This window comes from Vigna angularis, chromosome 8 (genome assembly GCF_016808095.1).
Source record: "Vigna angularis cultivar LongXiaoDou No.4 chromosome 8, ASM1680809v1, whole genome shotgun sequence".
Taxonomy (NCBI): domain Eukaryota; kingdom Viridiplantae; phylum Streptophyta; class Magnoliopsida; order Fabales; family Fabaceae; genus Vigna; species Vigna angularis.
The window spans coordinates 1,581,973-1,608,568 of NC_068977.1; the positions used below are offsets into that span (position 1 = coordinate 1,581,973).

Sequence of the window (26,596 nt, forward strand, 5' to 3'; positions counted from 1 at the left end):
TTATGATAAATTTTAACTAGGTTGTAAAGTGAAGTTTGTATCTACTTATTATATATTTTAAATTGGTTTTATTTCTAATCGATGTGAAACTTCCAACAATAATATTAAGGGTTAAATATGTTTTTTATTCTTAAACTAACTATCATGTGATTTTAGTTTTCGTCCCTCTTCGAAACATTAATTCATTTTCATCTTTCTTCTTTTAAAAAGCTTAAGATATAATCCTCCACAACCAACAACGTTAGTATTTTTCTGACGTGGCTAACGGTGTGCCACATAACCTACAACATATAATAACACATGGCTGCCACATGTTTAATTTTATTTTCTGAATTAAAATTAACTTTTGATACCTGTCTAACAAGGATTACCACGTTGCAGTTTCCCTTATTCACCTATAATTATAGTTTTCGTGATTGGAGGGGAAAGTGGTTAGGGGTGGTCTGACGCCAATGACCGTGGCTGGTGTTGTTTTGTTATTCTATTATAGATTTGAGGATACATGATTTGGGGTTTTTTGTCTTCATGTAAGTTTTGATTTAATTTGCAGGTTTGCTCTGATTGCATGATTTGTGATTTGGGTGGTGCGACTTGACTGCATTTGGTGCAATGTCAAAAATGATGGAGGTGCGAAGTTGTCGTTCACAATTAGAGTTTCGATTTTGGGATTGTCTAAGATGGCACTCTGGTGGACAAACATTCTAGATTTTGTGATGGGTTTTTCCAAGTGGGTGAATAGTGGTGTGATTCCTTAAAAGACTTATGGACCTCAATCATGCCATAGTGAAACTATTGTTCTATAATTACGAAAATTATATTACAAAAAAGAAGGGCATTACCGAAGGACAAAGCCCTCGGAAATAGCCCGAAACCGTCGGTACAAGGTAATTACAAACGACTTATCGACGATCAAAGTGCCCTCGGTAAATCCCTTGTCGCTAACATTTACCGAGAGGGCTTCCGCCCTTCGATAATTACCAAAGAGTACAAACCTTCGGTAATTACCAAAGGGCAAAAGCCTTCGGTAATTACCTAATGTGGGTAATTACCGAAGGGTATAAGCCTTCGGTAAGTTCGAGCAGATCTAAGGCACAATTGTATTTCTTATGAAACCAAACAAACCTGTATAAATTGTTCACAACACAAACAGACCTGCATAAAATTTTCCAACCACATACAGACCTGCATAATGTGCATCTCAATCATGCAATCATTGATCAGAAAAACAATATAACATCTGAATCATCCAATCATCCATAGAACATGTATTTATAAATAAAACAAAACAATATAACATAATGATGTTCTAACATCCAAATCATCCAATTGATCTAACATCCAAATGATCTAAACTCCAAATGTTCTAATATCCAAATGTTTCTATAACAACTATAACAAAATAAAACTAGTAATGTACATAGTTATCATCAAAATGATCTTCATCATCCTGCTCCTATGTAGATGGTTGGACTGGTGTGGGTTGGACTGATGTGGGCTGCTGAGGGACAACGGGTGACGGGGAGGGTCGTGGCTGGGTCGGAGGGATAATGAACTGATCCTGTGAAGTTTCAGGCAACACTCTCATGATCAGGGCCTTAAAGTTTCTAAACTATGCTCTCAAATCAGTGATTTCCTGGTCACGTTGCTCCAGTGCCTGCGTGAGGCGGACAACGGCCTCGTCAGCAGTAGTGGTGGAAGAAGAAGGTTGGTGCTTTAGAGTACCTCCTCTCGATGCTGTATAGTTTGCAGCAAGTTGTCCTACACCGTACACTCGTCCCTTTTTCTTCCCACCAACGATGTCGACCCAGCACTGTATCCTACGGATGTCGTCTTCTGCATTATTGTGCCCTCATTTCTATCTTTCTTTTATGTTTTAAAACTTGTGTACATATTTGTTTTACTGTTTTGGTTACTACTTTAATACACTATGCATTATGACCACTTTTAGTGTATTCTACTAACTAGTTTTAGGTTCTAGGGTGTCATGTTTTGAGTTCTAAGTTAGTTTTGTAGTGTGAGTTTCTAATTAGCATTGTTTTACCATCCTAAACTTGTTAGGACAGTTTGTTTGAAGTTTCTTAGGCTAGTTTAGTGCAGTCATCAAAATCTGACCATTCTTGTGCATTTCTAGTAGACATTTTGAGGTTTTAGTACACTTTTTTAGGTTCTAAGTACTCGAACATTGAGTTTAAGGTAGTTGTTCTAATTAGAGTAGTTTCCTACCTTAATTTCACTACTTTAGACTTGTTAGGATATTAACATTACTTATTGTTCGTCTACTTTAGGTGAATTGCCAATTTCTTACCTCTTTAGTAGACTTCATATTTATCTTTCTTTTATCTTTTAAAACGTGTTTAGATAGTTATTTGAAAGTTTCAATAAGTATTTCAAAACAATTTTCATTGTTAGCATTTTTAGCCTATTCTACTTAGTAGTTTTAGGTTCTAGGTTGTCATATTTTGAGTTTTAGGTACTTTTGGTAGTGTCATTTTTTTATTAGCTAGATTTTACCGTTCTAAACTTGTTAGAGCAGTGTCTTTGGAGTTTCTTAGGCTACTAGTATTATGTGTTTTTTGGTCAAATAATAAGACTTATTTTATATGTGCTTGGATGTTAGATAGAGAGGGAGAGAGCTTGTTCAGGTTTGGAGCATTGTGATTGGGTCTCACACACACTCTGTTTTTGAAAGTTTATTAAGGAGGGCTATTACAGACAATCTCGGCTCAACAAAGGGAATGGAACCAACCAACACAAGAGAGGAACCCAAAGGCAGAAATTAAAAACCATTTTCATACAAAGAAATAAACAAAGTTCATGCAAAAAGATTAACCTAAGGCTCAAATTATAGGTCTGTTATACTAGGTCTTCCTCCAAAAGCCAACATTTGCAACATATAATAATCTTTAAATACCAACATCATAAACATTGCAGTTTAACAAAACACACAATCACAAAGCATGATAAACACTCAATTGATAGTTCAACCAGCTTTATTTGATTATTTTAATTGTGTTTAAACTCTGAAATGAGTTATAAACAACTTTCAATTCAAAATCACCACTCCACTTCCATTTTAACTCAAAAAGTGATGGTGTAAAGACCAAATCTGCATATAAGTTAAAATATTACCAATTGAACAGTACTATCAACTTTAGAACACCAATTTAAGCTTGTTTAAGCTTTCCAATACCATAAAAACAGCAAAATTCGAAAATCACCCCTGCCATAGCCAATTTATGCAGCAAATTACACCATTATAACACCAAAATCAAATTTCCATTGAAGCAAAGATTGGACAATTTAATTGACTCAAGAAAGTGTAACTATACTAAACTAAGCTGCAATTAAAAGGCTTAGCATGATGTTAACCCAACTTGTGTTAGCCGTTGCTAGGACTCGGGTTCAATCCCCAAATCCCCGGCAACGGCGCCAAAAACTTGTTAACCCAAAACTTGTTAGCCGTTGCTAGGACTCGGGTTCAATCCCCAAATCCCCGGCAACGACGCCAAAAACTTGTTAGTCCAAAAACTTGTTGGGCTCGATTTCGGCAAGTGTACCGAATCGTTCAAGTAATAAACCGGTAAGATCGGGTATCGTTTTCCCAAGAGACTCATAATACTAGAGAATTGTGCGATTAACAACTCATATAGACTCAAGAACATAACATCAATTTACAAACAAGTGCAGAAATGTAAATTCATACATAATTACAAGGTTGGACTTTGGTATTGAAGGCACTTGGAAATGGAAAAGACTAGAAATGGTATGAAATGACATTGTTAAGGCTAGTTTTCACCAATGCACTCTTGTGTATGACTAATTTCATCTCCTCTCTATCAATTTACTAAAGTCAATCCACTAAAACACTATAGTCCTAATCCCTTAGGTGAAAGAGCCTAGGTTTTCCTTATCAAACTCCAATCCCTTGGACAATCTAACAAGCAAAACCCGCATTAAAGAGCTGGGATCTAAGACAGCATGTGAATCATCTTCCATCCCTAGAATCAATGAACCACAAGGACTCCTATTTCAGTTCTGGGTTTCATCTTACGTCCCCATAATCCATAAAACCCCAAAATCAAGTCATGAACGTCCCCATTACATGCAAGCTTTAAGATCGGAAACAAGAATACTAGCAATTGATAGAAAAGGCATATATATAATCAAATCATTCAACAATTACACAAGAATTCAAAGGCTACAACTAATCCCAACAAGATGGGTTTGGTTCTCCATTTCCATGGAGAACCCTAAAGCTTACAAACATGGAAGATGGAAGAAGAAGGAGACCCAAAGGAAGAGGAGGAGATGTTCCCACAAGCTCCTCACGCCCTCCATGAGCTCCAGACGTGAAATCGCACCTCCAAAGAACCAAAGACCCAAACCCCTTCGCGTTTTAGGGTTAAATAAGCTCTGTCAGACACATCAGCAAAAAGTCGCGCCCGTCGCCCTCTGTTTCGCGCCTGGCGCGAGACTCTCTGGAAAGTCACGCCCGGGCGCCCCATTTCTCACGCCCGGGCATGAAACTCTCTGGAAGAAATGAAAGTGGACGAGCGTCCACTGAAAATGGACGAGCGTCCACTTCTCGCTGTCGAGCGTCCACTGACGCCTCCATGGACGAGCGTCCTCTTAGCTCTCTCTGGACGAGCGTCTTCTTAACTCTCTCTGGACGAGCGTCCTCTTATCTCCTGGACGAGCGTCCACTTCTCTTGCAGGACGAGCGCCCACTTCTGCTAGCTAGACGAACGTCCACTTCTGCTAGCTGGACGAACGTCCACTGCTCTCTTCGCTGGACGAGCGTCCTGCCTGGCTGGACGAGCGTCCTCTTCTGCCTGGCTTGGACGAGCGTCCTCTTCTGTGTTTCTGGACGAGCGTCCGCTCGTGCTTCCACTCTGGACGAGCGTCCTCTCTCCTGTCTTCTGGACGAGCGTCCTAGTCTTTTCTGGACGAGCGTCCCCTCTAAACGTCCTGGACGAGCGTCCTCTTGCTGGCGACGAGCGTCCTTTTGCATGTGCTTGCTTTGGTTTGCTCTATACATTGTGGGAGACTCTTCCAAGCTCATTTTTAGCTACAAAATAAGGGATTATTGATGAAAGTACATCAAAGTAGCCAAAAACACAATTATTTAGAAAACAAGACAAAACAAGAGGTTTAAGCAAGTTATAAGTTAGAAATGAGTTGATTTTGCTACTAAAATGATGCTTAAAATATGGTAAAATTTAGCATTATCACATGACCAAACTCATAATGAATAATTCAAAGAAGTTGAGCAAGGTGAAAAGCTACAATTAAATTCTGAAACAGTGAAATGATAAGGATTTTGAGCAACCAAGCTATGCATATTGCATTCCATTGCTTATTATGGTTGGATATACCTTAAGCAACCTTCAACAACACTAAAAAATGTTGTACAAAGCTTTAGAATCAAAGGAAAATAACTGAAACAGATTTAACAATTTGAAACCAGAATAAAAATTCTACAACAACGTTAAAACAAAAATGAAATCAGAGTTGAAAACTAGTGCTTCAGCTTGTATCACCAAGGCTAGAACAAGTTCTCATTGCCTTTGTTGGTAGATATATAGCTTTTCTAGCACCTTAAACTCACACAAACCGAACTAAGCATAGTTGAACACATTAGTAATAATTAACAAAGCTAACACTGCATCAACAAATGCACATGACTCAGACAAAACTATTAAACTGAAAAAATAAAGCTACAAATGACACAAACAAAGAAGAATGAGAATGAGAATTATAGTAGAAGATAGAAAGTAAGGAAAGAATTATGTATATTATGAAAAAGGTTGAAGAGAGATCGAGTTGAGACTTAATTTGATTCCTTAGCAGCTGGTGGTTGAAAAAAGTGCAAGCTTTTTGGATGGGTGTTGTGATAGTCTTCTTCAAAGAGGCCATTTGGTGTGGAAGAGTGGGGAAGAAGGTCTAGAGGTTATATATAAGATCAATATGAAACAAAGAGCACACAAGAGAGAAGAAAAAGAGAGATAGAAGGCAAGATCTGTGTGTATGAATTTAATTGAGGTTACCATATTTATAGGGTGGGCTTCTACTTCCAAATAGGCTCATTAACATTCACTTTTATCATTGAGCTGGTGCAATCACGACATCTATATTGCAATAATGGGCAGTTCCTCTACTCACTCTTTCCTTATTTCAGATGTGGGAGTATTATGGAAGTCAATTTTAGGGGGAAATAGTGAATAACTTTGACATAAAGTTATTTTGGAAAGGTTGAATGGTAGGGTTACTTAACAAGTAACCTCTCCTATTATATGCTCATTGTGTACTGTTATTCAGTTTTGTGAGTTATTTTAAGTTTAGGTTTAGGGAAAAAGGCTGATTCCCATCAAGGTTATAGTCTTTTAGATAGATTAATCAGCAACAAACTAAAACAACATCAACATAAGTTTTTATGCTCAAATTGCACAATTTATTTCCCATCAAGGCTATCATCAAAATAGAAGATTCATACATGCTCAAATTGCTCAAATTGCAAACTTTACAATCCAAATTCAATTATAATTGGCTCTCAGTTCATAAGGCAATTAACACTACACAATGAGCATGACAAACACAACAGGATGAACTTTACCTACCTGGAAATGATGAACTGTTGACCACTTGAGTGCAGCCCTTTTGCAACCAGCTTTAACCCACTGTGTTGGAACCTTCCACACGTTCTGTGACTCAGCCCCTTATCGAAACCCTAAAACCTTGTAGAATAATGGACAAATTACATTAGCAAAACGTAACACCAACAAATATTAATCATCAAACACCCTCTTACGAAGAATAGGGGCTCAACACATTCAGGTTCAATAAGAAACCTACTTACCTTGACGGCAGGGGAAGTAACGCAACACAAAACCTCCACCGCAGGCAAGTAACACCCTCCCTCCAACATAGCCTCCTCGACAGCGGCACAAAAGGCAGCAAGTAAGCCTCTACCGTAGAATAGCCGTCAACGAAAACCCCTAACGAAGATGAGAGAAACGCACCACCCAGCCTCTCGTAGCGACAGCACCAAACCAGCTCCAAGCCTCACCTCACCACCACAAACCGAAGAAGGAAGCCAATGTTGATTGGGAGCAAAGGAGAAACAATTTTCTTGGACTCAAATGGATTGGGGAATGAAGAAAGGGAGTAGTGCTCGAAGAAAGAAAGTTCGGGTAAAGGGAGAAAGGAAGACTTGCACGAAAACAATTTGGGAGAATGGGAGAGGGAAATCTCAAATTTGCCTTTCATTAAGTCGATGCTTATACCGACGATCGTAAGCCTTCGGTAAAATCACTTAGCCATTATCGAAGGTCACAATCCTTCGTTAATTACCACCTCACATGCCCTTCAGTAAAGCCTTCAGTAAATCAATATTACCAACGGTCAAAAGGCCTTCGGTATTTATCCTTCGGTAATTACTACATTTCTTGTAGTGAACAAGTTACAAAATTATGGGTACTTAACATCAATGTTATTAAAATAAAACTTGTTACCCCTCTAATTTACGTAAATTATGAATATTTGTAATATAATTGTTTACATATTCAAGATTTCCAACTTTCTCCAAAATCTCCTTGATGGCCAATACAAGTCCATGTGGTGGCCTCCAATGATAATCTTTTGTCATAGCCAAATCTCTTGCCATTGCAATAAAAGTCTTGTCTATTTTTTTTCTAATTCACATATCTTTCTATAAGAATTTTCATTGTCTTATTTTGGACAGTCACCGTTTTGTAATGTGTGGAGATGTAATGATTCAACTTCTTCCATTAATTAATTTCTCACATATGCACCCAAAATAACATTAGAGACACTAATATCATATTTCTGATAATTAGATTCCGATTATGAGAAGATGATAGGGAAGATGGATGGTGAGTGATGGTGATTCATAGTGTTAAGGTTTCTGATAGGGATGATGATGACGTGGTGGCTTGTCATTAATCACCATTACATGTGTCTTGAGGACATGATATACGGTTAATCATGTCTGAAAAATATTAACATCGTTGGTTATAGAGAACTATATTTGAGATTTTTTAAAACGAAAGATAAAAATAGATCAAAGTTTCGAAGAGAGACAAAAATTAAAATTGTATAATAGTTTAAGAACCAAAAACATATTTAATCTCTAATATTAATTGAATCAAATAAAATTCAATCAAACGTAATTTTTTTTTTCAAGCATGCACTGAAAATGAATATAATCTTCAAATTATTGATTTAATTGAAAACAAATTTTTTTGAAAGGAAACTTAGAGGGGTCGCAAACTTGGATTTATCAAGACAGGTTTAATTTAAAAGATGCATAAAACTCAGTCTATTACTCTAAAAAAAATAGTATAGTTAGGATTGTTTCAAAACTATTAGTTAACCTATGTAGTTAATTGTTCACAACTTAATTCTGTAATTGCGTAAGAAACTCAAGTACGCGATATTATTTTTTAAATTTGGATATAAAATTATAATTTTTTTTATATATTTTAGTTTCACAACTTTAAAGTTAAATAAATATAATTTTCTTAACTTAACTTGATTAATTATTTTTGTAAGATGTGAAACGTAGTTCAAGATAATATTTGAACAGTTTAAATATTAATATAAAATATCGTTTAACAAATAAAAGAAATTAAAAAATTTAAACTAAAAAATTATATTAATTTATTTTTAAAATTTAAAAACTAAAATATAATAATTCTCAGGAAAAAATAAATTATAATTTTACGTCATAGGAATTAAAAAGCATATATACAGTTTGAATTTCAAACTCCAAAACCAGGTTTTAACTAAACTTATAACTTCTTTTTCCGGTTTATGGGACAACAACAGATAATGGTTTCTATATCGAAGATATATCAATGTAAAATTATTATAATATTTAGGTCCTAAAATTATGATTGTTTTAGGGTAAAATTAAGGTTTAATCCTTTTCGACATCCCTATTTATGTACGAATGTCTCAATTGGGTCCTCGTTTTTTAAAGTGTATCAAAATGGTCCCTGATTTTGAAAATTGATATCAATTGAGTCCTTTCCGTTAAGTTGGCTGGACGGCGTTAAAAAAATTGATGAGTGGATGCTGAGATGACGAACGAACGCTCGTCCACCAGCGAACGAACGCTCGTCCACCAGCGAATGAACGCTCGTCCACCAGCGAACGAACGTTCGTCCACCAGAGAACGAACGCTCGTCGACCTCTTACTGCTAGACGACCGTTCGTTCCACACTGGACGACCGTTCGTTCGGTGGTCGACGAGCGTTCGTTCACTGATGGACGAGCGTTCGTTCGCTGATGGACGAGCGTTCGTTCGCTGGTGGACGAGCGTTCGTTCGTCATCTCAGTATCCACTCATCAATTTTTTTAACGTGGTCCAGCCAACTTAACGGAAAGGACTCAATTGATATCAATTTTCAAAATTAGGGACCATTTTGATACACTTTAGAAAACGAGGACCCAATTGAGACATTCGTACATAAATAGGGATGTCGAAAATGATTAAACCTAAAATTAATTATTAGAAGGTGTAAATGTACGGAAGTTTTTATGGCTCATAATGCTTGAGGACCACTTTCATAAATCCGCATGGCGACAGTGTTATCTTTTATTGAAGTTCATGTACTATTTTCTTCTTTATCTTTTCAAACTGACGTATCTCATTTTTAACTTGGAGCAGTGTACTCATCCAATAATAGTAATATTATGGCAGCTTTTGTTTTTCATATTTTCTAAAAAATAATAATATCACATTTTTATATTTATTTCACATATAATACAAAAATAAAATAAATATAAAACAAATAAAATTTTATATTTTTTTAAAAAGTAAAAATTAATTAAAAAATAATATTAAATAAATATATAAAATTTATGTGTCTCAAAATTAATCGTCCTATCACTATTTTTATTTGCATAACTCAAAATCTAGAAAACAACCTGTTATATTCGTACAGAAACTCATCAACTATTTGTACCAAGATGAAAAACATTGAAGACCAAACCTTTTACAAAAACTATTTTTTTTTTAAATGTAACCTTTAAAATTAACTTAATTTTATAAAATTAACTTGTAAAATAAATTTTACTTATTTATATGATATAAATATAATCTCCAACATTCATAAATATTTTTCTGGGTGTAGTTTCATCCATACAATATTAGTTATCCACACGAGGAAATAAAGATAAATTTGTTGAGAAGATAAGAAGGGAATACTTTAACGTGAAAATTCTCAATAAGAAAGAAAAAATTTACAGTTATAATAAAATAAATGCTTTTACATTTAATAGAAGAAAATACAATATTCTAAACATAATTAAAAAGAGAACGATTTATACAATTGAGAGTTACTATATATGGTAAGAGATAAACAGACGTGTCATTGCTTTGATATTCTCTTCTCTTTTCTGGTAGTTCTGTCCATAGATCTTTTTGTTATGCTTCATAAGCACATTTTCTTCATTATTTTATGCCAAAAATGGGTGAAGAAATAAAGTGTTTGTTTTTCAGTTTGAATAAAAAAAATGTAAATCTAACATATAACTTAAGGAGATAAGATGTTGACACCCATATAAAAAATATAAGTACTTCAACAAATTAATATTTCTTTCAGATTTTAATATAAATTATTGATAATATATATATATATAATTATATTGTTAGAATAGATTTAAGGTGAATGTATTTTGTTTTATACATATGAAGTATAATTTTTTATAACTTATTTGGGTGATAATAAGTTATAAAATAGAAACTAAAAAGAAATTCTTATCTATCATCTACATGAACCTAATTAACTCTCTCTTATGGGCTATTTATGGAAGAGTATGTGTGAGAGAGAGGACCATCACCTCATGATGGAAGAATTTCAAACAATATATGGTACTGTAAGTTGTATAAATTAATAATATGCAAATATACAATATAGTCAACTCATCAATCTTCAAATGAAAAATTCCTATAATCCTTAGCTTTGCACGGTAGAATTTATCTAGAAAAAACTATCTGTATCTAGAATTTATGGTAAATTTTTGTCTAAGAAATTAGCTATCTATAACTTCACAATTTCAGTTTATGCAACTGTACCACATTCAACCCATCGTGGGCCAAACATACATAAACGTACAACGTATCATGTTTTGACTTTTATCATGCTTTATCTCAGACATGGTCCTCACCATTATTAATTTTGACGAACATAAATTCATTAAACATCACAACTGTTTTTGCCAACTTGTAAAATCTAAGAGCAATGTATCGAGAAAAGCAAATACAGGCACATTGAAGAAGAAAAAGACAAGCATATCTCACTTTGAGTCTCTATATATATGGGACAATATCCCACACTCATAGGCCAAACCATCCACATTTATAACCCTATCATTCGTGCATGCACAAACACTTTCTCGTTTTCGATATGGCCATGTTTCTTCTCTATGCAGCCTTATTAGCATCATTCCTTTGCTCCCTATACTTCTTCCATCGCAGAACACAATGCATACACCCCCTCTTGAGAGATTACTTCATTCTCGGCATGCTACCGCCGGTGCTCTTCAACCTGTGGAGGATCCATGATTTTATCACTGAGGTTCTGAAACTTCGTGGTGGCACCGGGGAGTTCAAAGGGCCATGGTTCACCAAAATGAACTATTTGATCACTTGTGACTCCCTCAACGTGCAACACATGCTGTGCAAGCGCTTCGACAACTACATCAAGGGACCCGAGTTTCGTGAGATTTTCGAACCCTTCGGAGATGGGGTTGTCACTGCCGATTCAGACACATGGAAGTACTTCAGAACCGTTCTCCATTCTTTGATCAAACAAAGAAGGTTCGATGTGTTTGTTGATCAAACCGTTCAGAAGAAAGTGTACACAAGCCTGCTTCCGATATTGGATCATGCACAACAACAAGGAAGAGTGGTGGATCTTCAGGATATCTTCAACCGATTCACATTCGATAACATATGCTCCACAATCGTAGGACACGATCCTAAGTGTCTTTCCATTGACTTTCCCGAAGTTGCGATCGAAAAGGCTTTTAATGAGTGTGAAGAGTCGATATTCTACAGACACGTAGTGCCGGGAAGTGTTTGGAAGCTCCAAAAATGGCTCCAAATTGGTCAAGAGAAGAAGATGACAGAGGCGTGCAGAACGTTTGACGATTTCATATATTCATGCATAGCGTCCAAGCGAGAAGAGTTAAGCAAGTGCAGCAGAGAAGAAATGGAGGAAGCTCCTTTTGACTTGCTTACTGCTTTGATCACAGAAGAGAGAGGACGTTTGCATGATGACAAGTTTCTAAGAGATGGTGCGTTTAACTTCTTTGTTGCAGGGAGAGAAACCATGACTTCAGCTCTTACGTGGTTCTTTTGGCTTATTGCTAAACACCCTTTAGTGGAAGCCAAGATTCTTGAAGAGATCAGAGATCATTTTAAGACAGATGAAAAGAAAACTGTTGACTGTGGTGATCATGGTTTTCATGAGGACCATCATGATCATAATCTTGATCAAGAACAGTATCTTAAGCAATCTGTATCTGGGGAAGTTTTAGGCATGCAAGAGGTGAAAAAGCTGGTTTATCTGCATGGTGCTTTGTGTGAAGCTCTGAGACTTTTCCCTCCAGTACCCATTGAACGGAAGCAAGCAGTTAAAGCCGACACTCTTCCAAGTGGGCATAGAGTAAATGGCAATACAATGATAATGTTTTCTCTGTATGCGATGGGAAGGTGTGAAGAGATATGGGGAAAAGATTGTTTGGAGTTCAAGCCAGAAAGATGGATATCTGAGAGGGGAGAAATTGTTTATGCACCAGCTTACAAATTCATTGCTTTTAATGCAGGACCAAGAATCTGTTTGGGAAAAGACTTGGCGTTTCTCCAAATGAAGATGGTGGCTGCTGCTATTTTGAGGAAGTACTGTTTCAAAGTGGTGGAAGATCATGTTGCAACTCCAACACATTCCATTGTTCTTCTCATGAAGAACGGTTTGAAGGCTAGGATAATGAAAAGAGAAGTTTGATGCAACAAAATCTCCAATGAACTTGTCGGGTTGTTTATTTTCTATTTTTAAGTTAGACAAATCCGTGACATTTGATGGTAAAAGTACGTTATACAATGAAAGTGTGCTTATTTGGATACAGTGTAAGGATGTTTTATTATGTATTCAATAATTTTACAGTTAAATGTATTTACTGGGGTGAGAAAATATGTACCAAAGCTATCTTTTTTTGTTAATTTAATAATGTACTATAAGATGCAGCTATTTGAAGATTTGTAACAAAAGGAATCATCTGTGTTTATTGTCATAAGAAAATCGCATATACGATTTTTGGTTGGTGAATATGGTTATTTTGGTTTTGACATTGTTTTTTATTAAGTTTTATTAAGAGTATAACTTAATTGAGTTATTAATCAAGCAATTGAAATTTACCTAAATTTCTTTACGTAACTAAACCAACTTAATGTTGATAATCCAAGAATATTTTTCTGGAATTCTGCATGAGTGACACGTTTGATCAAATCTTTTTGAAAGCCCTATAATAGATGAAACAAAAGAAACACGTTGATTTTTTCAAACAATTCAAAATAATATAAGATAGTAAACTTATTTATGACAATTATATATTTTCAAAACCGTTGTCTCAAATAATTTTTTATTTGATCATATTCAAGATGTTATATATAGTTCCAAGGAATGAATGAAACAGTTCCGATAACGTTTCATTAGAATAATGTTTTATACATCCTTAAAATTGACACTCGTGTGTCTCTCTTTTCGGACTCTTAATGCTTCCATTTCTCAAACTCACACCATGTAAGTTACAACAAGCTATCCTCATGTTTTCAAAATCACAAGCCATTATCACCCAACAACCTTAAACAACTAATTTAAATCAACAAAAAAGAATAACTAAATATAATAGAACACTTGAAATATCTTAATCCATGTTCAAAATATTATAGTAGTATGTACGTATAGCAAAAATATATTTTAAAATAAAATTATTTTTGTCTTAATTATCTCATTTTTACATACCTCTAAAATTACGATCGACAAAACAAAATATCTTCAACTCGTTTTCTCTCTCTACTTTCACTCTTGTAAGTAATAACCAGCTCCAACTCTTATCCCTAATTTTCATTTGGTCTATTACTAGTAATATATAAAATATGAAAAATTGTTCTATAATTACGTATTTATCTTGTATTCTTATCTTTATATTGTAGTGTGTTGATAAGAAAGGAATGGTAGCTCTAGGAAAGTTTGTGGAGTAATGGGTAGGCACTAGGCACTTTATGAACAGCATTTTCTCTCAACTACCAACTGTCTTTTGCAAAAGATGTTGAGTGTTACTTAGAAAATAAACAAATATAATTATTCACTATTTTTTATCAATTTATCTATTTATATTTTTATTATTCTTATTAATTTCTTAATATCATTTTTATTTTCTTCTCTCTATATCTTTTCAACTTAATTAGTTTATAAAGAAGAAATTTAGTTATTCTAGCATCATGTTAACATTTACGACCCTTTTGAAATAGTCACTCACCATCGTTTCTAATAAAATAACACTTTCTTAAGTATGCTCAAATACATTCACACTCTCTGATTTTAAAATCAATATCCTTTTTTCATATTATTAATGATATAACATTCATACTCTTGATTTTATTTTATTGAAATTTAGATTATATTCAAATTATAAAATTTAGAAACTACACGAGAAAATTTATAGAAATTGACTTTAATTTATAAAAAAAATTACGCTCTTACAATTTTTAGAGAAGAAAAAAAAAGATCATTCAAGTCAATTTTGAATTTCTTCATACAATATTAGTTACCCTTTTTTTCTCATATACATGTACTCATGATAGGTTTTTAATGACAAGTAGCATAAAGTAGAAAGGCATTAGTAATAGAAAGGTAAGACTATAATTATTATGAAATGAAAGAAGTAAACAAAAATTTGATGGCATGTATGAACTCATGATAGTTCTAAATTTTGTAGTGATTTATGTTAAATGAGAGTGTAGAATCATCACTTGTTTTTTGGTATGAGATATGAACTATAAAGTTGAGAAAGGAACTTTGTGGGGGTGTGCTAGCTGTAGCACATGGGAATATTCAAAGAACATAGTCCTTTGCATGTGTATGATGGTAACGTAACCTTATATGTCGGTAAGGAATTAGGAATTTTTATGGGCATCCATAACACTTTTAACTAATGATATAACAGATTATGGGGCCACTAATAATCACTACGGAACTTAGACAAACGAAGACGTACTTTGAAAATAGGGATGGAAAGCAATAGAGTAGGGGTATATTATCTTTTCATATACCTTCATAATTTTACTTCAATTCAATTGAAAGATGTAGTCCATAAACATTTAAAGCCTATACTTTTCTCCTATCTTCTCAGTTTAGAATATTGAGGTTTTGTATGTTGGGTATGTGTATTTTTGAAGGATAATATTAGAGCTGTCAAAACGGGTCACTTGACCCGACCCGATCTGACGCACTACGGATTGGTCACTTAGTGAGTCAACCCAATCCGGCTTATTTATTAGCGAGTCAGAAAAATTCAAACCTGACTCGACCCACCACGGGTTGGTGGGTAAACGGATTGGCTCACTTAATTACAATTTTTTTAAAATAAAAAAAAATTACAAACTTTCTATAATACAAATCTAAACAAATTTCACTCTCAAATTTCACTCCCAACGTGAGTGTTTAATTAATTTTGAAAATAAGAAACTTAAATAACTTTTTCAAGCAAAAACAAAATAATAAATATTTTTTTATAAAATTAAAATTAAATTTTAATAAAATAAAATTATGTAGGTGGGTTGGTGGGCCAACCCGGCCCACCACGGGTTCAACCCGCACGAGCTAGGTTTAAACGAACCGGATTGAAATCTGACCCTCATAAAAAAAATATAATTTTTTCTAACCCAACCCGGCTCAAACCCGTGGTGGGCCGGGTTAGCTCGCTTTTGACAGATAATATCAGTTAATTTCTTATGTTCAATATTTTTTTATTCAGTGTTATACTTAAACTAACATATAGATTTCCAATAATAACTAAAATATTATATTAGTTTTGTATTAATATTCTTTGGAATATATGTATATATGTGATTGTGCAAGTATAACTAATTAGGACTTTACATTACTCCTCCTTCATATAGGAATCCGTATATGGATTATCAAATATTTATTTATTGTTATTAGTATTTTACTTCAAAGTTTTTTATAATATTGTAAAACTTTAAAAAATAGATATTAGAAGTGATAGTTTATTTTAAATATTAAGACTCGATTATTTTAAAATTAAAAATTTTAAAATATAAATAGAATTTTAGCAGTGAGTTTCATAGTTTAAAACATATCATTTTTTTAAAATATATTTTGTAATAGATTTTTATTTTTTCTTTTTGTCTTTTAACCTATAATTCATTTGTTTGAAGATTAAAAAGTGTCTGAATGATCATTGAGGTAAGATGTTCAAGTCTGTCCAAGTAGTTTTTATAGAATAGTAAGTTAGTTTAATCTTTTTTCTTGACTTTTCATGTTTTTTTATGCATATGAATAGTTCTTCATTACATGTATCTCCTGAGGGTTTTATAAGACTCTTTGATGATAAGTAATTATAACGGTATATCCTGAGGGTTTACAGGAACAAATAGAGTTTCTTGAGCGGTTGAAATATTCCTAGATTTTTTACAACAGTTTCAACCTTTAACAGGTAAGGAAATATAGCTACCTCATTTTAAATTTGTTGATCTATTGTAAATCCAAATTGCATGTATGTTTTTTTGTTTGAATTGGTCAAACTAGTATGTAGAAGTGCTGATTGTGTTAATTATGATATGGTACTTGTTTTTTATTGTTTAGGTATTAAGTTGAGGAATTTGATTATATGGTAATTTGAACAAATTGGTATTCATTCTAATATCTAAACCTGTTTTTGAGTCATATATTGGGTGAAGAATATCAATTTGGATGTTTGAATAGGTTTCTGATTTCCCCAAAACTCAATTTTGAAGTTGTTGTGTTCTGGTTTGATGTTGAGCAATGCTAGTATAGCATTGAGTGCAGCTTGGCTATGCGAAGTTAGAGAGCAATTATTATTGAAATTGCTAAGCACCAGATGGCAATTACCACTGCAATATTAACCCTCAACCGTGTTTATTTAAAACAATATACTTTATTGTTGACGTAATAAAATATGTTTTTTCAAATTGTCTATTGACAAAGTTTTTTCAAATAAACGTTTTTTTATTGATGGTCAATAATAATAGATAACGTTTTTTTTTTCAAAAAGCATTGTCTATTAATAAATAGTACTCAAATAGACAACATCTAAAAAGTATTGACTCTTAAAAAAATCATTGTGATAATTTTGTAAAACAAAGAGTAATAATGTGAGAGTATTTAAAAAGGATTTGTTTATGTTTCTGAAAATCCCATTTCTAGTATTTTAATAGCCATGTTTTATTTTCTTAAGAAAATATACAAAGAAGAAAACACAAAATAATCAGTCATTTTCGGTACAGAGAGAGGTATAACAAACAAAAATGTAGGTCATGCACATTATAAAAAGTGATAACCATCTCACTTAGGGCAAACCGAATTCAAATTAACAACAAACACCATGCTTTTCTATGCAACAATAATAGCATCATTCTTATGCTCCCTATACTTGTTCCATCGCAGAAGATCTAGCAAACACCCCCTCTTGAGAGATTACCCCATCCTTGGAATGTTGCCACCAGTGCTTTTCAACTTGTGGCGTGTTCATGATTTTTTCACGGAGGTGGTAACAAAACATGGTGGCACTGGGGAGTTCAAAGGACCATGGTTCGCCGATATGAACTATTTGGTCACTTGTGACTCCCTCAACGTGCAACACATGTTGTGCAAGAACTTCGACAACTATGTCAAGGGACATGACTTTCGTGACATTTTCGAACCATTCGGAGATGGGTTTGTCACTGCCGATTATGAGACATGGAAGTACATCAGAACCATTCTCCATTCTCTGATGAAACAGCCAAGACTCAAAGCATTTTTCGATCAAACCGTTCAGAAGAAGATACTTACAAGCCTGCTTCCAATATTGGATCATGCAGAACAACATGGGAGGGTGGTGGATCTTCAAGATCTCCTCTTGCGATTCACTTTTGATAACATATTCTTAACAACTGTAGGACACGATCCTAAGTGTCTTTCCATTGACTTCCCCGTAGTTGCAGTTGAGAAGGCTTTTAGAGTGTCTGAAAAGTCGATATTCTACAGACACACGGTGCCGTACACTGTATGGAAATTCCAAAAGTGGCTCCAAATTGGTCAAGAGAAGAAGATGACAGAAGCATGTAGAACAATTGATAAGTTCATATATTCACTCATAGAGTCCAAGCGAGAAGAGTTAAGCAAGTGCACAGAAGAAGAAATGAATGAAGCTCCATCTGACATGCTAACTGTTTTGATGACAGAACATGGAGGGAGTGAGCATGATGATAAGTTCGTAAGGGATTTTGCATTTAACTTTCTTGTAGCGGGGAGGGGATCCATGGCTTCGACTCTTACCTGGTTCTTTTGGCTTCTTATCAAACACCCTATAGTGGAAGCCAAGATTCTTCAAGAGATCAGAGATAATTTTAAGAAAAATGATGACCGTGGTCATGGTTTTGATGAGGAGCAGGATCCGAGCCAATCTGTATCTGGGGAAGTTTCAGGCATGGAAGAGGTGAAAAAGCTGGTTTATCTGCATGCTGCATTGTGTGAATCTCTGAGACTTTTCCCTCCATTACCTATTCAACGGAAGCAAGCAGTTAAAGCTGACACTCTTCCAAGCGGGCATATAGTAAGTGCCAATACAATGATTTTTTTTTTTTTTTATGCAATGGGAAGGTGTGAAGAGATATGGGGAAAATATTGTTTGGAGTTCAAGCTAGAGAGATGGATATCTGAAAGAGGAGAGATTGTTAATGTAGCATCATACAAATTCATTGCTTTTAATGCAGGACCAAGAACTTGTTTGGGAAAGGAGTCGTCTTTTCTTCAAATGAAGATGCTGACAGCTACTATGTTGTGGAAATATCGTTTTGAAGTGGTGGAAGGTCATGTTATCAGTCCAAGCCGTTCATTTGGGCTTTCCATCAAGAACGGGTTCAAGGTTAGGATAATGAAAAGAGAACTTTAATGCTGTCGTCTGTGTTTTGAAACTCTCACATCAAAATTATAATATATAAAACTGAGGTGTAAACAAACCTTACCTTATCTCGATTGAATTAGGCTTAAACCTATTTTTTAATATGGTATTAGAGATTATCCTAATCTAATATGATATTTGAGGTTATCCTAACAATATTTCTTATTTTTTGAGCATTTCTAGTTCACTCGTTGCATCACTGTCAGACCCCAAATAAAAGAAGTTGTTATCTATAATCCTTGTATGCATGTTTTCAAACCAACAGGCCTTCATAGTTCTTCCCTATGATTTTAATGACAGTGCTGCAGCAAATGAAATCATCTCTCTTTATAGTTATAATTCTGCATGAGTGAAAATAGGTAAAACAAAAGAGACACGTTCATCTTTTCAGACAATTGAAAATAATATAAGAAATAGTAAACTTATTTATGACAATTATATATTTTCAAAGTACTGTCCCGAATAATTTTATTTGATCATATTCAAGATGTTATATATGGTTCCAAGGAATGAATGAAACATTTCCGATAACGTTTCATTAGAATACTGTTTTATACTTCCTTAAAATTGACACTCGTGTGTCTCTCTTTTCGGATCATTAAGGCTTCCATTTCTCAAACTCAAACCAAGCGAGTTACAACAAGCTATCCTCATGTCTTCAAAATCACAAACCATTATCACCCAACAACCTTAAACAATTTTTTTAATCAACAAAAAAGAATAACTGAATCTAATAGAACACTTATTGAAATATCTTAATCCATGTTCAAAAACATTGGATTTTAAGAATGATTATGAGGTGTATCTAGAAAGAGTATCTTAAACAACCTTAATACCAGCCACCATTGTTGTAGAAAGAAGAGCAAATATAAATGAGGATGAAAAATATATTAATACTAAAATATTGATTTTATTTTAATTTTTATTTAACTTTAAAAAAAATTATCATACAAATGCTATTTCTTACTCTCTAAATTTTGTTTTCCATCTATTTAAATATGTTATTTTTTTGAATTTTAGTATTTTTTAACTAATAAAATCAATTTTTGTTTTTAAGTTTGTAATGATATGATTATATAACGATGTTGACACTGTTAATTACATTAACATTTTTATAACAAAGTGTGACTACACAAGCAAAGAAACATAACATTTAAAAGTTATAGAAACAAGAGTAAAGAAAAATTAAAAAAAAACTAAAGGCATACGTTATACGATTAAAAAGTAAAAATATATTTAGTTTCTTTTTATATTATTATTCACTAAGAAATTATTACACGTAATAAAAATCATCGCGTAAAGTAATTTCTTGTTAATTCAATAATATATTAAACTTAAACTCAAAATTATTTCTTTTTTAATCTAATATTATGGTTGCATGTACTTATAGCAAACATATATTTTAAAATAAAATTATTTTTTCTTAATTATCTCATTTTTACATACCTCTAAAATTACGATCGACAAAACAAAATATCTTCAGCTCGTTTTCTCTCTGTACTCTCACTCTTGTAAGTAATAACCAGCTCCAACTCTTATCTCTAATTTTCATTATTTGGTGTAAGTGGATTTCATTAATATCATACTAGTAATATATAAAATATGATAAATTGTTCTATAATTACGTATTTATCTTGTATTCTTATCTTTATATTGTAGTGTGTTGATAAGAAAGGAATGGTAGCTCCAAGAAATTTTGTGGAGGAACGGGTATCTTCTCCCAACTACCAACTGTATTTTGCAAAAGACGGTGAGTATGATTACCTAAAAAAAATATAATTATTCACTATTTTCTATCAATTTATGTATTTATATTTTTATTATTTATTATTTATTGTTTCTTTTATGGAATCGATGTTGTCTGTTTATCAAGTCATAAATATCCTATTTTCATCTTCACCATTTTCAATCATTTACATCGTTCTGTTAATCCAAAAAATTACAAATTGAAAGTATTTTGATGGCAAAGACAGTTTGTCAAATTCAACAATTAATGTGTAATAAATTTGATAATTTATCTTTATACTTACTTTAAACTCAAATTTATAGATTTTAGAGTGAAGTTTGAATTACTGACGTCTTAATAAATTATAAACCATTTGGTATTCATCATGTTTTACAGTAAACTAATATTTATCGAGTCTAATTGTTATATATAAATAAATAATTGTACGATCATATGGTATAAGCGTTCGGTCATTAAGTAGACATTTGACTATGTATACCGTCCGATCTTAAGTTAGTCGAAAGGTCATATAGTACACATATTATTTTCTTTTGAGTACATCTTTTCAACTTAGTTAAAGAAGAAATTTATTTAGTCTAGCATCATGTTAAATAACATTTACACCCCTTTTGAAATAGTCACTCACCTCTTTCATGTTTCGAATAAAATAGCACTACAATTTAAATAAAATTGTAAAAATTAAAAATAAAAGTTTTGAAATATAAAATTATATAAGCTTTATAAAGAAAGTCGATGATTTAATTATAAGGAAATTACAGTATCTTAAGTATGCTCAAATATATTCACACTCTCTGATTTTAAAATCAATATTTATTTTTTTATTTTATTAATTATATAACATTCATACTCTTTATTTTATTTTATTGAATTTTATATTATATTAAAATTATAAAATTTAGAAACTACACGAGAAATTTATATAAATTGACTTTAATTTATAAAAAATATTTTTTTCTCGCACTTACAATTTTTAGAAAAGAAAAAAAGTTCATTCAAGTCAATTTTCAATTTCTCCTTACAAAATGAGTTGCCCTTTTTTCTCATATACATGTATTCACGATAGATTTTTAAAGACAAGTAACATAAAGTAGAAAGGCATTAGTAATAGAAAGATAAGACTAAAATGAAAGAAATAAACAAAAATTTGATGGGATGTATGAACTAGTGATAGTCCTAAATGTTAATTGAGAGTGTAGAATCATCACTTGTTTTTTGGTATGAGATAAGCTATAAAGTTGAGAAAGGATTTGTGGGGTGTGCTAGCTGTAGCACATGGGATTGTTCAAAGAACACAGTCCTTTGCATGTGTATGATGGAAATATAACCTATGGGTCGGTGAGGAATTAAAGTTTTTTTGGGCATCCATAAAGTTTTTAGCTAATGATATCTCAGATTATGGGAACACTAATAATTAGGACTCGGTATAGTTAATTAAACTATACTAAACTATAGTTAATTATATTTATAAATTAAAATAACTGAACTACTTTAATATAATATGTAACTTTAATATAATATGTAACTGTATTGTTAAGAGTTCAGTTTTCAACTTATATCAATTAACTAAACTAAATTTTGTATTCAAAAGTTAAGTATACTATCACTTATAAAAAACGGTAAATAAAATATATAATTATAAATCCTTGAATCGTGAAATCAAAAAATTAACAAAATAACAGTGATGTGTGTAATTATTTTAGTAGTTTAATAATATTAAAATAGGATGTTACAAACGTCTATATTTGTTACATAAAGAAAACATAATGTATTTTTTAAGCAAGTTAAAGAGAACAAATATTGAACAACTTTTGAAAAAAAAAGGATATTAAGAGAAAACATCCAAAGTCTCAATTTAGTCATAGAATTAACCCATAAATACACAGAGAGATCAAGAGTGTTCAAGAGAATGCAAATAGACCCTAAACTCAAATTCCAAAAACAAAAAGCAATCACAAAAATCCCCAAACTGCGACAACCACTAGGGTACTCATTTGTGTAAAAATCAATTTGCATCTACGAATTAAAATCCAAAAAAATTCAAAACACTCATTCAAACCCTAACCCTAAAACAAGGAAGAAATCAAGAAATAAACTCTCAAAACACGAATCAAAACGTAAGAAGAAACCTTTAAAATCAAAGAACAAATGAAACTCTAATTTTAAATCTCAAATCCGAACAAAACCTCAATGAGAATCAAGAGAGAGAAAAGAAAATGAAGCATACTCCCTACAATACGAGTTGAACCAAAAGAAGAATAAAAGAACTCTCCCTTAAATGAGAATTTATTAATTAGATTCTATTTATTTGGATAATAACTATCTATTAAAAATTTTATCCGCAGTGCGCAATATTTTTTCTCATTCCCAAGTGTCACAGTATAAACAAAAATTGATGTGTTGGTGGATAGTTTAGAATGTCTATAAATTACATGATAAATTAATAAGACTTTCTTACCTTTATATCACTTCAAAATTATTACACCGTTGCGTAAGTTATACACTATCTATTATTTTTATTGCGTAATGTTATCAATTTTCATACTATATAATGATTAAAAAATTTTAAAAAAAATTATGAAGATGTAAAAGTATACAATTCGTTATACTTTTTAACGTCTTTTTGTATGATATTTGATATTTAATTTTCTTTTGTATATTTTATTTAACTAAATATTTTTGTGTGGTCGATCATGGTGATTGGTATAGTATGTTTTTGAATTGTGAAATATGTGAAATTTTTTTAAACTGTTTCGAAATATGTGGTTTGACTGAAATTTATGTTTGAAATGCGATACCTTAATGTTATGTTTGTTTTGGGTGAAAATACTATAATAATGGCTTTGTATTCGTTTGAGGTAAAAATACTAATCATAATAATGGTTTTTCAATGACTTGGAGTCGATTCTTAACATGGTGGAACCGATTCCAGTTATAATTATTGACTTTTTGTTTATTAGTGTTGTAGGAGATTTATAGTATTATTTTATTATTACTTTTAGCTCACGTGTCATCTAAATGTAAATCGTGTCAAAAGTAACATCTATTTGTTTAAATTAAGTTACACAGATCGAAATGAAAGTGTATTACTTTTCAATGCTTTTCCGACAAAGAATCTTATCGGTCAGTAAATCTTATCACTCTCCCGACAAAGTTGTTTTTGTCTGATTATCATTTTTCCACACACGTACCTCTCGAAAAGACTGCAGTCAGTGATAACTTTTTTTTTTCTTCTAACTTTTGTCATTTTCCAATTTAAATTATCTACTTATTTTTTAAGTTATCTAATACAAATGCATAAACTGGGACAGAATAATCCCCTCCTTCAGAATTCAAAAATGGATTCAAGGGATAATTTCCAATTTATTTTATAAAGCCAAAGACATCTTATACACCATCGTTAGGTTTATTATATATCTTTTACAAGTTTATCTGTTTCTGAGATAATGAGATTAAGTTTCTCTCTTTGTTAACTTAACCTTTAAACCATCCTTCATTAGAAGAACGATTGAAAGGTTTGGCTTAGCAACACAATCTTCCACCACTTGAACATGATACTTCTGCAAAATAGCAGTTGCCACCATCTTCATTTGAACAAAGGACGAGTCTTTCCCCAAGCAAGTTCTTGGTCCTGCATTGAAAGCAATGAATTTGTAAGATGGTATATAAACATTACCTCCTTTCTGTGAGATCCATCTCTCTGGCTTCAACTCCATGCAATCTTTCCCCCATATTTCCTCAAATCTCCCCATTGAATACAAACAAAACAGTATAACTGTGTTGGGATTAACATCATGACCACTTGGAAGCACGTCAGCTTTAAGTGCTTGTTTGCGTTCGAAGGGTATGGGAGGAAACAGCCTCAATGATTCACACATAGCACCGTGTAGATAAACCAGCTTTTTCACCTCATCTGCACTCAAAACTGTCTTTTCGTTGCTTCCAAACTTTTCATTCATCTCTTCAAGAATCTTGGCTTCCACCAAAGGGTTTGTAGCAACAAGCCAAAAGAACCATGTGAGAGCTGAAGTTAAGGTATCTCTCCCAGCCACAAAAAGATTGAACACAGCATCCCTTAGAAATATATCCTCATCTGCTTCTCCTTTTCCCTTTCCTTCTCTCATCAAAGTTGTTAACAAGTCAACATGAAAAGTTTCTCCCGTTTCATTTTCCTCGTACCTGCTTAGATCTTCTCTCTTGGACGCTATGCATGAATATATGAACTCATCAAGTGTTCTACATGCTTCTGTCATCTTCTTCTCTTGACCAATCTGAAGCCATTTCTGCAGCTTCCAAACACACCTTGGCACTACGTGTCTGTGGAATATGGACTCTTCCGCTTCGTTAAAAGCCTTCTCGATTTCAACTTCGGGAAAATCAACGGAAAGACAATTCGGGTCATTGCCAAGAACTATAGAACATATGTTATCGAAAGTGAAGCGGTTGAAGACATCTTGAAGATCCACCACGCTCCCTTGTTGCTGCACATGATCCAATACGGGAAGTAAGCTATTCTGAACCTTGTTGTGAATGGTTTTCTCCAGAAACACCTCGAAGCTTTTCTGCTTAAAGAGAGAATGGAAGAGATCCCTGTTGAATTTCCAGGTTTCTGAATCAGCGGTGAAAATCCCGTCTCCGAAGGCTTGAAAAATGTCACGAAACACGGGTCCCTTGACGTAGTTGTGGAAACTCTTGCTCATGACGTGGTGCACGTTGAGAGGGTCAATGGTGACCAAATAGTTCATGTTGGTGAACCATGGTCCGGTGAACTCACCGGTTCCACCGTGCTGTTTCAACACCTCAGTGAAAAAATCATGGCAACGCCACAAATTACAGAGTAACTGTGGAATCATGCCAAGAATAGGGTAATCTGTGAAAAGGGGGTACCTGCAACATAGTCTCCGATGGAAGAAGTGTGCGATGCAGAAGAGTGCTACCATTGTTGCTGCTGCATAGCCAAGAAACATAGCCATGGTGAATTGATGAACAACGCAAAAGCCTTTGTTTTTCTATGTTGTTTTTTGAGGATTTCTCTGTCACTCACAAATGAGAATGTTAGATGTTAATTTATTGTCACATCTGTTTGTTTATTTTTCTGGTGAAGGAGATATATGAAGAAATGATGAACATTATAGGAAGTTGGAAAAGGACGATGTTGACTAGTTAGGCATCTATTTAAGGAATTGTTAGTACCATATATAAAGAGACAAAGAAAATAAAGGTGTACGTCTTCTTTATTTCACACCCTTCTCAGATATCTAACCTTTTATTTCTTCCTCTTAAATATATTTTCACTTTTTAAATTTAAAATTAAATTTTATTAAATAATTCTTTTAAATATAAAACAATTTCAATTTCAAATATAAATTTAAGGGTTAAAAAATATGTAATCGTTTTTTATTAACCTAACTAAATACTGAATAAAATTCACAGACTAAATCTATAAAACTTATTTTCAATAACTGAATTTAAGAAAAAATATTAATATATAATCGTCAATAAATTTGATATAATATATCCAAATAAAAACCAAACACAGCCTTTGGGTTTAAAGAAAATTCCTAATCACATGTCTATTGGATCTTGCTACCTGTTTCATTTGAATAACACCAAATG

At 32.9% G+C, this 26,596-nt stretch overlaps 3 protein-coding genes across 3 annotated transcripts; 2 read left to right on the forward strand and 1 right to left on the reverse strand.

Annotated features, from left to right (window-relative positions):
- Window positions 1–11,378: 11,378 nt before the first annotated feature.
- LOC108343730 (alkane hydroxylase MAH1) lies at window positions 11,379–13,322 on the forward strand. The gene has a single exon (XM_017582075.2). The coding sequence runs from the start codon at window positions 11,406–11,408 to the stop codon at window positions 13,032–13,034; it is 1,629 nt and encodes a 542-aa protein (XP_017437564.2). The 5' UTR covers window positions 11,379–11,405; the 3' UTR covers window positions 13,035–13,322.
- A 4,360-nt stretch (window positions 13,323–17,682) lies between these two features.
- LOC108344609 (alkane hydroxylase MAH1-like) lies at window positions 17,683–19,312 on the forward strand. The gene is made up of 2 exons (XM_052867385.1): window positions 17,683–18,888; window positions 19,049–19,312. Exons 1-2 carry the CDS (start codon window positions 17,785–17,787, stop codon window positions 19,091–19,093), a joined length of 1,149 nt encoding a protein of 382 aa, XP_052723345.1. The 5' UTR covers window positions 17,683–17,784; the 3' UTR covers window positions 19,094–19,312.
- A 5,011-nt stretch (window positions 19,313–24,323) lies between these two features.
- Window positions 24,324–26,215, reverse strand: LOC108344772 (alkane hydroxylase MAH1). Its single transcript, XM_017583261.2, has one exon. The coding sequence runs from the start codon at window positions 25,951–25,953 to the stop codon at window positions 24,433–24,435; it is 1,521 nt and encodes a 506-aa protein (XP_017438750.1). The 5' UTR covers window positions 25,954–26,215; the 3' UTR covers window positions 24,324–24,432.
- Window positions 26,216–26,596: the final 381 nt, after the last annotated feature.